At 35.2% G+C, this 13981-nt stretch overlaps 1 protein-coding gene across 2 annotated transcripts in view; it reads right to left on the bottom strand.

Moving 5' to 3' along the window:
• Positions 1-4963: 4963 nt before the first annotated feature.
• Positions 4964-13981, bottom strand: part of SLCO1A2 (solute carrier organic anion transporter family member 1A2) — a 103362-nt gene continuing 94344 nt past the window's right edge. For both annotated transcript variants that reach the window (XM_061204420.1, XM_061204421.1), the window contains 3 exons: positions 12314-12378; positions 11629-11746; positions 4964-5537 (listed from right to left, as the gene is read on the bottom strand). In XM_061204420.1, the coding sequence (XP_061060403.1) occupies positions 5321-5537; positions 11629-11746; positions 12314-12378 (400 nt within the window). In that variant the 3' untranslated portion in view covers positions 4964-5320. The remainder of the gene's footprint in view (positions 5538-11628; positions 11747-12313; positions 12379-13981) is intronic.

The raw sequence follows: 13981 nt of genomic DNA, 5'->3' as shown, positions 1-13981 counted from the left end.
AGAGAGTGGCACCAGGGATGGGAGACCGGTGTCAATATCACACTGGCTTAATTCCTTTAGCTTTATAGGTCTTAATATCTGGCGCTGGGCTTCTCCAACTTTAGCCTTCAAGATTGCTCTGATTTCTTCTTGGCCCTTTACATTTCCATGTAAAGGCCAAATTAATCTTGTTAATATCCACATTTCAAAAAGTACTGGGATTTTGTTTGAGATTTCACTGAACTTATAGATAAAATTTGGGAGAACCGGCATCCTTAAAATATTAAATCTTTCAATAAATGAACATGATGTAGGTCTTAGTTTCTCTGAATACTGCTTTGTAGTATTGGGGATAGAGGTCTTAGACACCTGTTATAAGATTTATTGCTAGGATTTCAATGTGGTTCTATTTTTTGTTTTTTGTGTTTTTTTGATGCTACACTAAATAATATGCTTTACTAATATCATTTCCTAACTGCTACTGATATATGAACAACTGCATTTGATTTTGTGGATTGCCCTTGTAACCAGTGAACTTTGTTAAAATTCACTTAATCATGTTCATAGCTCATCTATAGTAACTTGTGGATTTTCTGCAATACAAACATGTCAATGATAGTTTTATTTTTTGTTTCTTTTCTTATCCTTACAAATTTTCTTTTTCTTCCCATTTCCGTGGCTAGGACATAATGTTGAATAGAAATGGCAATAGTAACCATTTCCTTCTCACTCCCAACGTCAGCAGCAAAGCTTTATGAAAATTAAATTTCCCATTAAACTCTAATGTTTGCAGTAGGGTTTTTTTAAAAAAAAAATCATGATCATGTCTGGAAGCATATCACATGGAACTTGTGATTTTTTGTTCTCATTCTAAGTAAATTATCACTTTTAATTTTATTTTGTATTCATCATTTTGAAATTTTTTATAGGCCTTCCTCTCAAATTTGGTAAACTTAAAAGCCCGCAAAATTCAGCCCTGCCCCTGCTGGTGGCCGGGCTCTCCCTGTCTTCCTGCAACACCATGTTTCATCATGTTTCATCCCTATGCTTTTGCCTCTTGGTGGCAAGATGGCTTCTTGCTCCTCCTTGAGGCCTAATAGCTTCAGTTCCAGAAGGAAGAAGGAAAAAGGGCAAAATGTGTTCCTAGAAAGCTTTGTCTTCTTCTTTTGGAAAGAAATCCCTTACCAATTAGCATGTTTCTGCAGTGTTTCCCAAAAACAGAATGGGAAGTTTTTGCAAAAAAACTCTGATTACTTAGTGAGTCACCATATGTCCACACGGTTTGAAATTACCTTGTGCTGTTATTTGTCATTCTGTCATTGTTTTCTGTGTATATTTATTCACCCTAATAAAATGACACCCACTTGAATTTTATAGCCTACAACTTAGTTCATCACCACCTTCCTTATATACACACACCAAGACACATATCCTCTAGAACCAAGGACAGAAACGAGAAAAAAATTGTTCAATAAACATCCATTGGACGAAGTGAGAGAGTGGCATGGACACATATACACTACCAAATGTAAAATAGATAGCTAGTGGGAAGCAACCGCATAGCACAGGGAGATCAGCTCGGTGCTTTGTGACCACCTAGAGGGGTGGGATAGGGAGGGCGGGAGGGAGACTCAAGAGGGAGGAGATATGGGGATATATGTATACATATAGCTGATTCACTTTGTGATACAGCAGCAACTAACACAACATTGTAAAGCAATTATACTCCCATAAAGATGTTAAAAAATAATAAACTAAAAAAATAAGTAAATAAATAAACACCCATTGGAGAACCTTTGAAAATCTCACAATTGGAGGACTCAGTTCTTCCCTTTCTGTAAAATGCCCTATTTTATTTCTTTTATTATTATTGTTTTTGCTGATGTGTATTCTTTATGAAATTTTTTTCATTGTATTTTACATGCACAAGAGAAAAGAAATCAGAGTACAAAAGGGACAAAAATGAAAGGCAAATGCATTGTTCTTTGCTTCTCTTCCTGCTTCCAATACTACAGAGACAACCACTTCTCAGCAGTTCTGATAAGATGTGTTTGCCAATTTTATCTGAATTTATTAAGCTTAAAATATATTTTAACTCCATGCTATAAAATATGAAGAATTCCTCTCCTTCCCTTTATGTTTTTTCCCAATTTTTGTGGTTTTTCTATGTACTTATTTTTAAAGTTCCCATAAATATCGCTTATATTTAGAATTATAAATAATATATTAAACCATTTCTAATTTCATAAACTTAGACTCCTCACAATATTAAATAAGACAATGAACGATCCTAGACTTCCCACTACCAGTTTTCCTGCTGTTTCTCTCCTCTACTTCCGTCTGCTATGCCTTTACTTCTACCCTATCCTGAGGGAGGACAAATGCTCAGAAAAATAACTGACTTCCCCAGGCCTCATGGACTTGAACAACAGAGGTCAGGAGAGGTCACAGAGCACTCCAATACTCAGTTTCTCTGATTTTCTTTCCTCCACCAAGAAGTGTCAAAAGAGAACCCTAGAGTAAAATGCCATCATTCCCAGCAGGGGATAAGAGTGAGCCCAAGACACTGGGTCCAAAATCATGTCTCTCTGGGCCTACCCTGCTCCACTGAGGGTATTCAAGTGGGTGAACTCTGCACAGAGTTAAGACTCAGCTTTCTCTGATCAACTTAAACCCATCAACAGAAGTCAAGAAAGAGCCACAGGTACTCAAGTAAGATTTTGATTCTCCAGTTTGCCTCCATGACAAGGGGTCATGAGGAAGCCCAGTCATGATCCCTCCTAATTTTGACACTCACAGTGTCACCAACACTATCTGCCTTGAAATCTATCAGGACTAACCTCATTATGTCAGTTACCTAAAAAGTCCCAGAATTCCAGATGATCTCTCGTTCCCCTTCTTCTAATTTTCATTCTCTAATTTCCATATACCTCTAATTATCAACTTTTTCTCTCAGACTCCAATTTTGAAATCTGCCCCTTTTCAGTTTGTCCCTTGGAATTCCAAAACTGTCCATATTCTCAAACGCATAAACCAGCATTCTCTTCACGGCTGCAGCCTCACCAAAATCTGGGTTTCTCCTGAGGACGATGTTTCCCCCATAAGCATCTCATGTGGTAGCTGTTGACTTTTTCTCACAACTTTCTGGGTATAGGGTGAGTCCTTGCTCCTCTTTTAGCTTCCATAGCATTCTCCCCATTTCCTCCCTTCCCAAATAAAGCAGCTCTGAGTTTCATGTCATCTGATCCTAACACAAAACTGTCCCTCATCTGCCACACTTCCCCTGAGTTGGAACTCCTCACTTCCAATGGTTTTAGCTCCTCTCTCCAGTGTCAACACTGTTCCTGTCTTGAATCACGGTCTTGATGAAGTCTCAGACTTTGCGAGCAGAGAACTTAACTCTTAAATCTTCCCCCCGAACCTGTTCTACCCAGTCCTCTCTGTTGCTTTCTCCTTAAATGATGCATCCAATTCTCAGGAAATCATATTGGTCTGCAAAGTATACGTAGACAGTCCTTCAATTAACTGGCCTATTTCCTGTCTAGCTTGTGGTCTATTTTCTGTCTGACTTGTATTCTTTGAACTTTCAACTCAGAGGTTCCTACCTACATCCCAGGCTCCTTCTAAGTGCATCCTGAATGACAGCTCCTGCCACCCTGTTCTATCCCTGGAGACACTCCCATTCCCTTTATATGACACATAAATAATCAGAGTATATTGACACCCACTTCTCCAATCCTCCCTCTCCACATCCTCTTCACCCTTAAGGGAGTTCTAACATTACATCTATACTGACTGTCCTGTCAGTGGGAGGGAGAATAGGAAGTAGATAAACATGGCTGTTCATTCTATTCTCTTGAACCAGAAACTCCATATCATCCATAAGGCCTCTTGTGTCTCTAAAATCCTTTCATACTTTTACTGTATCCCTAAGCTACAAAATAATAATAAGGGTAGATTTAGTTTTAAATGTACATCTTGAATTTTATTAACCTCAGTTCCATAACAGAAGCCACTTTTTAAACACTTCATTCTCTAAGAGGATGTAAAGAAAATTCGTGTTTGTGTTCTAACTTAGGACACCTTGGGTGACATAAACATTAGACCAAGGAGGCCTCCTGAATCTGGGAAACTGATTTTTTGGATAATATCTGGCAATACAAACAGCCTTTAAGGACTAGTGTTTTTCGGGACTTCCCTGGTGACACAGTGGTTAAGAATCCGCCTACCAATGCAAGGGATACGGGTTCGAGCCCTGGTCCCGGAAGATCCCACATGCCGCGGAGCAACTAATCCCTTGCACCACAACTACTGAGCCTGCGCTTTAGAGCCCGCCAGCCATAACTACTGAGCCCACGTGCCACTGTTACTGAAGCCCACGCACCTAGAGCCCATGCTCTGCAGCAAGAGAAGCCACCACAATGAAAAGCCCGCGCACCGCAACCAAGAGTAGCCCCTGCTCGATGCAATTAGAGAAAGCCCATGCACAGCAACGAAGACCCAACGCAACCAAAAATTAATTAATTAATTAATTAAAAAATACTGAAAAAAAAAGGACTAGTGTTTTTCTAATATTTACCTTTCATACTTTGACTTAGACATTTGTTTTTAAGAGAGAGTTCAGTTGCCAGGTTTGAATTGCTGAAAAAAAAAAAATCCAACAATCTTTGCTACATGATTTTTAATTACCTGATTAAGTTTGTCAGTACTCTGAACAAAATGAGCAAATATATGACATGAGTCAAAAAGCAGGGAATGAATTGAAATCAAGTGATGGCATATTAGTGAGTAATCTATTTTAAAAGAATCATGTCTGGAATGAATAGGAAGAGGTAAAGAACAATTCCAAAATAGATTAAAAAGATTCACTCTCCTTTCACATGAAGTGATGAATTTGAATAAAATACTTAAATATTCACATAAGAAGATAAGAATTTCAGTCTCTAAATAATCCTGATATCAAAGCAGAAATTCAATGGAATTAACTAGATTTTCCTAATAGGAAATTTTTAGAATCATTTGGAAAGGATGTGGGAAATATGCCCTTATTTTGCATGAGTGAATAGAGAAATTGCTGTTTTAGCAATTTAACATAAAAATAAAGCTGGTTCTAATATCCTGTTTTGAAGGTTGTTTATAAATGTCCCTCTGAGGAAGATCTCAAATGCCATTGTTGCCTCAGAAATACCATCAGTGAACATTTTTTTACCTTGAGTAAAGAAAAATGTTGAGGTTCTTAAAGACAAGGAAAAATTACCTGCAGTAAGTACCTCTATTGATTTTAAAAACAATTAAGTTGTAGTGTGTTCTCCAATTCTGCGAAGCATGATATGAAAGAGCGTTATAGTTTAGTTTTCAATTCATCATCATTCAAAACTTTGGAATTTTGATCCATCTCTTTGCCCTCATTTTCCTTCCCTGTAAACTTGGCCTCAAGCATAGTTTCTGAAGAGGCATTTTCCTCTGGTAGACGATGCTTCCTCAAAATAAGGAGGATTAAAAAGGCTGGAATATAGCTTGATCCTCTTAGCGCTGCTGGCAATCCAAGGTAGATGTATCTATCAAAAAGAGTTAAAACATATTAAAAGTTACAAAGATAGTTTTGCATATTGTTAATTATTAATATTTTACTCTCATAAGGAGAGCAGCAGCTAATTGTTTTGCACGTCAACCTTATGAATGAACCTCATGAACTCACTTATGAATGCTAATGTTTGTTAAAATGAGTTTTGGGATTTTTTTATCCAGAAGATCGAAATTTATTTCCCTCTTCGCTAATCTTTTGTTACTGTTTTTATTTTATCTTTTTACATTGAATAGACTCCTCAACTTAAATTTAATACTGACAGGGATAGCAGTTTTATTTCAATATTTAGTAAGAATGCTTCCAAAGAATCACCACTAATTATAATATTTACTCCTGTGTTTTCTTAGGTGATCTTAATCGGGTTAAGGAAGTTTCTTTCTCCTCTTCTGAGTTTGCTCAGAGTTTTAATTGTAAATTTGTAAAATATCACTAAATCATTTTTCTGTACGTAATTAGCAGAATATCCAAGATTATTATTATAATTCTATAACAAACTCTATTTGTTAGTTTTTATACCTTATTGGATTCAACTTGTTAATTTTTTGCATGTATATTTACAAGTAAAATCAGCTTATACTTTTTTCCTTATACTGAACTTGTCTAATGTCAATATCAAGGTTGCACTAGCTTTGTAAAATGAATTGGGAAATTTTCCCTCTTTTTCCGTTTCTAGGAATAACTTGTATCATGCAGGAATCATCAGTTCATTGAAGGTTTGTAATACTTGCCTTAAAAGCTTCTGGACTTGATGCCTTTGGAAGATGAGAATTTTTGACTGATTCAAATATTTTAAATGGCTATGAAAATATTCATGTTTTCTATATATTTACAATAAAATTGGATAATACGTATTTACCTAGAAAACTCTCTATTTAACATGTTTCCAAATTATTGTGTATAAAATTCCTAAGTATCTGTACTTATATTTCCTTTTTAGTTCCTAATAGTGTTTATTGGTGCCTATTCTCTTTCTTTATTTGCCTTTCCAGATTATTGTTATTATTATATTTCAATCTTTTAGAAAGCACAGCTTTTTGGGGGTTACCTCTATGGTGTGTAGTCTATTTATTAATTTCTGCTTCTTATATTCATTTTCTACTTCTAAAATTTTCTTTTATTAGGTAACATTTCAAGAATGCAGGAAAAAAAGAGTTAAGCATATTTGTACTCACCATCCAGGTTTTTTAAATGATTAAATTTTGCCATTTTTGTTTCAGACCAGGTTAAAGGAAAATATTTGATTCCTGTGATCCTACTACATTCTAACCCGTCCCAGGTATAACACTATGTTGAATTTTATAGATTTTGTTCCTAGTTTATTTTTATAGCTTTACAAAGTATGCATGTATCCATTCATAATTTATACAATTATTGTATGTATTTTTACATTTTAAATAATTGGCATAATACTATTTGTTTATTTTGAAAGTTTTTCTATCAGCCCACCATTTTAAAACTAGGCTTATACATGTAGTTCTACATCATTTATTTTTAACTGTTGAACAACATTGTGATGTATGAACATGAAAACAACTCTTCTGCCCCTTTCCTGTTTACCCATTGCTGTCTCCCTCTAACTTTAAAACCCTAATTACAGGAACGAAATCACTAAACAATTGAAACTAACTCCTGACTTAACGCTTTCTTTAACGCACACCATGCTTTGCCTAGCCTGTTGATTCTTTTCCTAGTTAAAAAGAAGTAAGAGTGAAGAATTAAATAGTTAAAGAATCGGGCTTCCCTGGTGGCGCAGTGGTTGAGAATCTGCCTGCCAATGCAGGGGACACGGGTTCGAGCCCTGGTCTGGGAAGATCCCACATGCCGCGGAGCAACTAGGCCCGTGAGCCACAACTACTGAGCCTGCACGTCTGGAGCCTGTGCTCCGCAACAAGAGAGGCGCGATAGTGAGAGGCCCGCGCACCGCGATGAAGAGTGGCCCCCGCTCGCCGCAACTAGAGAAAGCCCTCGCACAGAAACAAAGACCCAAAGCAGCCATAAATAAATAAATAAATAAATAAATATTAAAAAAAAGAAAAAAAAGAATGGTTAGCTCTCTGCTCCCAACAGCTCCCTTAGCAATCCTGCAGGCAGATCATTCAGGCAAGATAACATCCGAAGAGAGAGTCAGCCAGTCTGCACTCGGTGGGAATGATGCAGAACCCAGTCTCCTGCCTCCATGATTCACTGAGATTCTTCCCACCCTCCCCGCGCCCCCCCCCCCAACATTTTTTCCTTTAAAAACTGTCCTGGCTGAGCAGAATCTTCGGAGTTGCTCTCTGGACACGAGTCCACGCTCTCCCCAGTTTGGCAGCTTTTCTGACTAAAGCACCTTTCCTTTCTGCTGGCACTGCCTCTCAGTGTGTTGGCTTTTGAGTCGTGAGCAACGGAACCTGAGTTCGGTAACAAACACACCACGGCTTATTATCCATTTTCCTGTGGGACGCTTTTGTTCAAATTTTTTTAAATATCAACAAAACTGCAACATACCTTTGTTGCCATGTCTCCTTGTGCATGTGAGCAAGAGTTTCTCTAAAATATGTGTAAGCATCTTAGAGGATTCAGCTTAGTAAATATTGCCCAAAGGTTCTTTTCAATAGTTTTTATTCACCACCAGCAGTGTATGAGAGCTCCGGATGCTTCCAATTTGTGTTCTATCATTCTTCACTGTCTATGGTGTTTTCTGTTGCAAAAATTTTTTTAAATTTTATATGTAGTCACATTTGCCAATTTTTTGCTCTCTGGTTTGTGTTTTTGTTTCAACCCAAACCCAAAGCAATAAGGATCATAAAGATATTAGGATATATGGTTGTTGATGACCTATCTGCTATTGGTCTAATTGTTATTTCTTTATAAGCCACATGTTTATTTCTCTGGGTAGTGTTTATGTTTTTTCTTTATCTTGAGCATTTGTAATTTCACTCTGATATGTCTATTTAATTTATTCCATTAGGCATTTGAAGTGCACTTTTGATCTGAAAATGTATGTCTCTATTAAATTCTAATGAATTCTAAGCCATTAATTCTTTAATTTATCTCTGCCATTTCCTCTATTCTCTGTTCTAGAAAATTTCTGAGATATATCCTTTAATTGCTAATTGGTCTTTAACATTACTTATGTAGTTCATTTTTGTTTAATCAGTTCAAATCATTGATTTACATTCTAGATAAATTCTTCTGTACTCTCTTCCATTTCACCAATTCTTATGTGGACTTGAAATTTATTACGTATTTAGGATTCTTTTTATTTCAGTGCTATCCATTTAATCTCTAATATTTCCAAGAGTTCTTTTTGATATTCTTATTTCTGCTAGAATTTTTCATAATTTCTTATTCATTTTTAACGGGTATTATGCCATCAATTTATTATTTTTAAACCTATCGAGCTGGTTAAACATACTTATTTTAAAGTCTTTGTCAGATTCTTACATTAGATTAAATTTAATCTGGAATAAAGTCATGTTTCAGTTGGTAGTTTATGTGCTTGTCTTTCTTACTGTTGGATTTATTCATGTATTTTAACATTTCAGTTTACAAGCTCTTCTTGAGTATTTTGTTGTTGTTCTTTGTTTATTTTGGTTTTCTTTGCTGTTCTGTTTCTCTGTATTTACTCCTCCAAATTTGATCATTTTCCCTTTGCTATTCCCAGTCCCCCAGGTTCTTAGGCCTTTCCTAGTTCTTTTCATAGTGATACTGGGAATAATCACAGAGGGAGCAGATCACTTGGTCTAGTTCTTGGGTGTATCTGTATCTTATTCCCTCCTTACTATCACAGCAATAACGTGCAAAAGGGTTTCTTTTTAAATCTCTTTTACAATGAGGTTTGCATCATTTTCCTATGGTTGCTGTTAGTTGGGTTAAAAAAAATCACTATATATCTACTAATTGATAATTTTTGCACAATTGGATGGTTCAATCTTCTATATTCTCACTAATTTTTCATCTGTATTTTATATTCATTTGTTGTAGAAGTGTGTTGAAATTTTCCACTCTAATTGTAGATTTCTTCTTGTAATTTTGTGAATTTTTGTTTTATATATTTGAGTTTATGTTGACAGATTTATATGGGTTCATGATTGTTATATATTTTTGGTGAAGTGCTTTTTTTATTATTAAGTAATACCCTTCTTTAATTCTATTAATTCTTTTCACTTTAAATTCTACTTTGTCTTACAGTCATTAATATAACCACAGAAGCTTGATTTAATATTTGGTATACATTTTCTGACTTTATCTTCAACCTTTCTTTGCATTATATTTTTAGGCTGTCTCTTGTAAACAACATGTAGCTGGAATTTGGAAAACTTCAATATGAAAGGCATTATCTTTTAAGAAGCAAGTTCAATTGGTTTACATTTACTGCGAAACCTGGTATATTTAGGCTTTATTTTCAATTATTTTGTGTGTTTTTATTTTCCTATGCCTTATTTCCATCAAATTTTCCTTAATCCTTTCCCCGCTTTTCATTAGATGGTAATAAATGTAAGTGATCATCCTTACATTTTTGGCCAATTTTTAAGTTAATCAGTATTTCTGTTCTCAAGAATTGTAAAAGAGTCCTAGATCTTACCTGGATTTTAAGCTAACAAGTTAGCTTGCCATAGCTGCATGGAAACTGGCAGAAGATACAAGACTCCTTGGTCAGAGACAAAGGACTTTTTTACAGCAGTCAGCACAAGCTTCATGCTCAGGTTAGTTTTCACCCCCCAAGTCCCGAAGTGGGGACACAGGAGACCCAGGTGATGCACACACTGGGTTCGGGTCACAGCTAAGCAATCCTGAGTTTAGGAAATCCCTATCATTTAAATGGGTTGCAAGCAAATCTGCCAACATTTGCCCCAGAGGGAGATGTTACCTTTATCATCCTGGACAGAAAACTCTGCTCCAGAGGGAAAGACCATTTTTATCTTCCAAGGTCACTTACTATTCAAACATCTTTGAAAAGATAGTTCAGAACAAAAGCCTCTGCTGATAAGATATGCCAAAATTCAAGGAACTCATGAAGAACTGTCCATCAGCATGTAACTCTTGTTTCTACATTGTATTAGTTTCGGATGAATTTTCTCATGAGTACACTTCATTGGTCACTCTAATTCACCTGACTGACAGAGGATGGTACCAAATATAATAATTTTGTCTGAAATAGCATTTAATCAAAGCTACTATCAACAGGAATCAAAGCAGCAGGATGAGGCCAACCTACACTAGGGATCCTTGGCTTTCCTCAATTGTGATGCAAACCCATTGCATGCACAGTAGGTATCTGTGCCCACCTCCATATTACCCCTGTGGAACTTTAGGGGAAAGGGGAACTGATGAAAACATGAATCTCATTCTGTCTGCTCTCTTCACAGTTCTTGACATACATCCTTTTATTGATCAAGAGAAGACCTTAGACTATTTTAAATAATGCTAAATCATTTTTAGAAAATGAGTTTTCTTACTGCCCCATAAGGAGAGATTAATACAAATTTAAACAAAATCCAGGTCTCCAAATGGAAAAGAATGTGAAAATAAAAAGAGAAAAATGGAAGAGTTTTGTTAAAAAACAGGTTAATATTATCATATGAGGTTTGTTCAAAATCAGGTCTGTTATTAAAAAAAAAAATAAAGCTTTAAGAGACGTGAAGAATATAGTGTCAGTGAAATTTAATAAGGGAGAAAAAATACCATTTTAGAGATCAGAAGTGGATAGTGAAAGGAAGTAAGGATTTAACCTAGTAAGATGTTGAAATGATGTAGGATTAAATGGGGGTACTTGAGTGTAATATAATTTAGTTAGGTAGCTTCTGTACAGCCATGACCTTCAACAATATATTGATTGCAACCAATTTAAGGAACAAGCTTTTGAAAGCCACCCATGCTTATATTTATCAAGTACTTTGCAAATATTGAGGAAATAAAATTCTAGTATATAAATAAGAATTGGAGATACAGTACCACTATCTATTCTGGAAACAAAGGCAAAAGTAATCTAGTCCCTTGACAAAGAAAATGTTAGATATGAATGGTACCATTTTACACACTGTCTATGCTTAGAAAGCAATTTAAAAAATTATCCTTACCTGAAGTTGGTGGAATCATATATCCTACATGCCCCTGACTCACCACATTTCAAAGTACCCCAGTGTAAACATGTGGAGTCCACTAAAGCTCCAAAATATATAGGTGCGGGAATTCCAGCTACAATTAAAAGGGAGAAAGAAGAATCCATTAGCAAGGTAAGAAGATATATTGTTTTGTTTGGAAACATTTTAACTTTATTCGTAGAACAAATAAAGTTTAACAAAATATACATCTATTGCTTTAAATTTTACTTTTAGAAACTGGAAGTTACTTTTACTGTAAAGTTTTTAGATTATAAAAAATAAGTAATCTGAAGGATAAATGCAAAATAAATATCATCAGTAGAGAAAAACACTGAATTAATGATTCTTTACATTTTTTTTCTGCAATGTTTTGGGCCAATCACATGCGCATTATACTTTAACAAAGCATTTCCTGTTCCTTTGCTTTTCAAATTGCATTGATAAAAAGCAATTGATGAAAAGTAGAATTAAGGTCAGATAGGTCTTTTTCAAATAAAAAAGAGAAGTTCTCTATTTCTTTTTGTTGTTCATTCTCACACTACAAAGTGCTGTTTACAAGCAGAAGGGATATTTGTTAGACTGTTACTCTGAGGGAGTGATTTCATCTACTTAGTATTTAATAGTGGTCTGATGTGATGTTGGGAAAAATAACTATTTTTACCTAATACCCTTGTGCAAAATGCATGTAATCCCACACCAAGAGACTTCTCTTCAGGCTTGATACACCTAAAAAATAAATGAATTCATAAATTTAAAAAATAGACATTTAAAATCTACCACAGTTTCTTAAAAGAACTGTTTGTGTGCTAGTAACACACTGAGCCTTAGAAAATTTTCCTGCCTGCTCAGGTCTTGGTTATTCAAGGCCTGATTATCCAGTTCATAACCTTCACAGGAGCCCCACCTCTGGTCCTTGGCATTTTATCCATCACTTTTTGCTCATTCATTTCTATCATAAAGTTATCAAGGAAGAAAATGTTTCATATCAGTTGATTTCTACCCCAGTATCCTCTTCTTGAATAGTATTTCTTGATTCTAATGGTTAAAACTTTAGCCTAAAACAATAACAATGCAACCCTAGGTGTATTTAAATTATTTGTATTAACAAAATACAGAAAAGCAAAGAATTTTAAAAAATAAATGTAAGGAGAAAAGAAAGCCAGAATAAAAATTTTCAAAGGAAAGTGATGAAAAAAATCCAAAGCAAACATATTTTAAGTGACTTGGTATCTTTTCAGGAGTGGCACAGATTCCTCCATTCTCTCCAGAAATTCCCTGATGTTTTCACTGTTGCCTGAAATTCCTATGAGTAGAAATGAAGACTATAATTCCCCAATGGCACTTCTTGTGTTCCACTCACTTCAGCATCAGCATGGCTACCTGCTCCAAGAATTCACTTGGAGAGTTCCTCTGTATTCCCTTCCCTTCTTTGATTAACTCAAAGCCGAGAAAATGAAAGCAGCTTTCTTCACAAAAGGACGTAGTACATTTTTAGCAAAAACATCATATTATTGGCGTTTTCTTGGCATAAGTATTTTACCAATTCAAATAACTCTTCAGCGTCATAGACTGAGATACAGTTGATCTGGTCATTATCTATCTAACACGTAGGTTATTTAGACAGCATCAAGGATTTTACTGAGAAGGAAGTAAGAAAAGCCAGGAGACCTAGCATGACCCTCTTGCTCCCATAGTTACCATTTAATACAGAAAATAGGGCATTTAAATTTTACTGAAGAATTTTTCTTTCTCCTCTATTTCTAATATACCACCTTATGATCTCACAAAAGCATGAAATCCTTATAGCTAAGAAATTGTAAACAGTTTAAACTGTTCTCCAAATGCTGTCACTATTTGACATTAATAACAACATTAATTTCTAGAATCCAGAAATAAGAAAGAAAAATTAAAATGCAAATTATGGGAAAATGCTGAGAGAAATTAAAATAGTTCTTAAAAACTGGCAGAGTAGCATAGATTTTGCATCCCTCTACCATCATGGTAGGAGATCCATGAAGATTCCACAAAAATAGAGAAAAGCATAAGTACATCCATAAAAATCCAGGTGTTAAATTCAACAATGTGATCTTGGCAAGAGCTGGAGGAAGAGAGTAAAGATATGAAGAGAGCTGAGAGCATGATTAAGTATTCATCTTAATAGAAAGTAGATATTATTACTGAAAAGTTTTGAAATTGATAAGTAAAACAGAAATGTAGCTAAGAATTTCAATAATCAGGCTAGCCATTGGAAAGATATGACTTTTAAAGCAGCAGAAGAAAATCCAATAAATACAATGGAAAGCAAAGAAAGAAGCAAAAAGTCAAATAA

The sequence above is a fragment of the Eubalaena glacialis genome, chromosome 11 (genome assembly GCF_028564815.1).
Source record: "Eubalaena glacialis isolate mEubGla1 chromosome 11, mEubGla1.1.hap2.+ XY, whole genome shotgun sequence".
Taxonomy (NCBI): Eukaryota; Metazoa; Chordata; class Mammalia; order Artiodactyla; family Balaenidae; genus Eubalaena; species Eubalaena glacialis.
The sequence above is the reverse complement of the archived record's forward strand: the minus strand, read 5'-3'. Positions and strand labels throughout refer to the sequence as shown.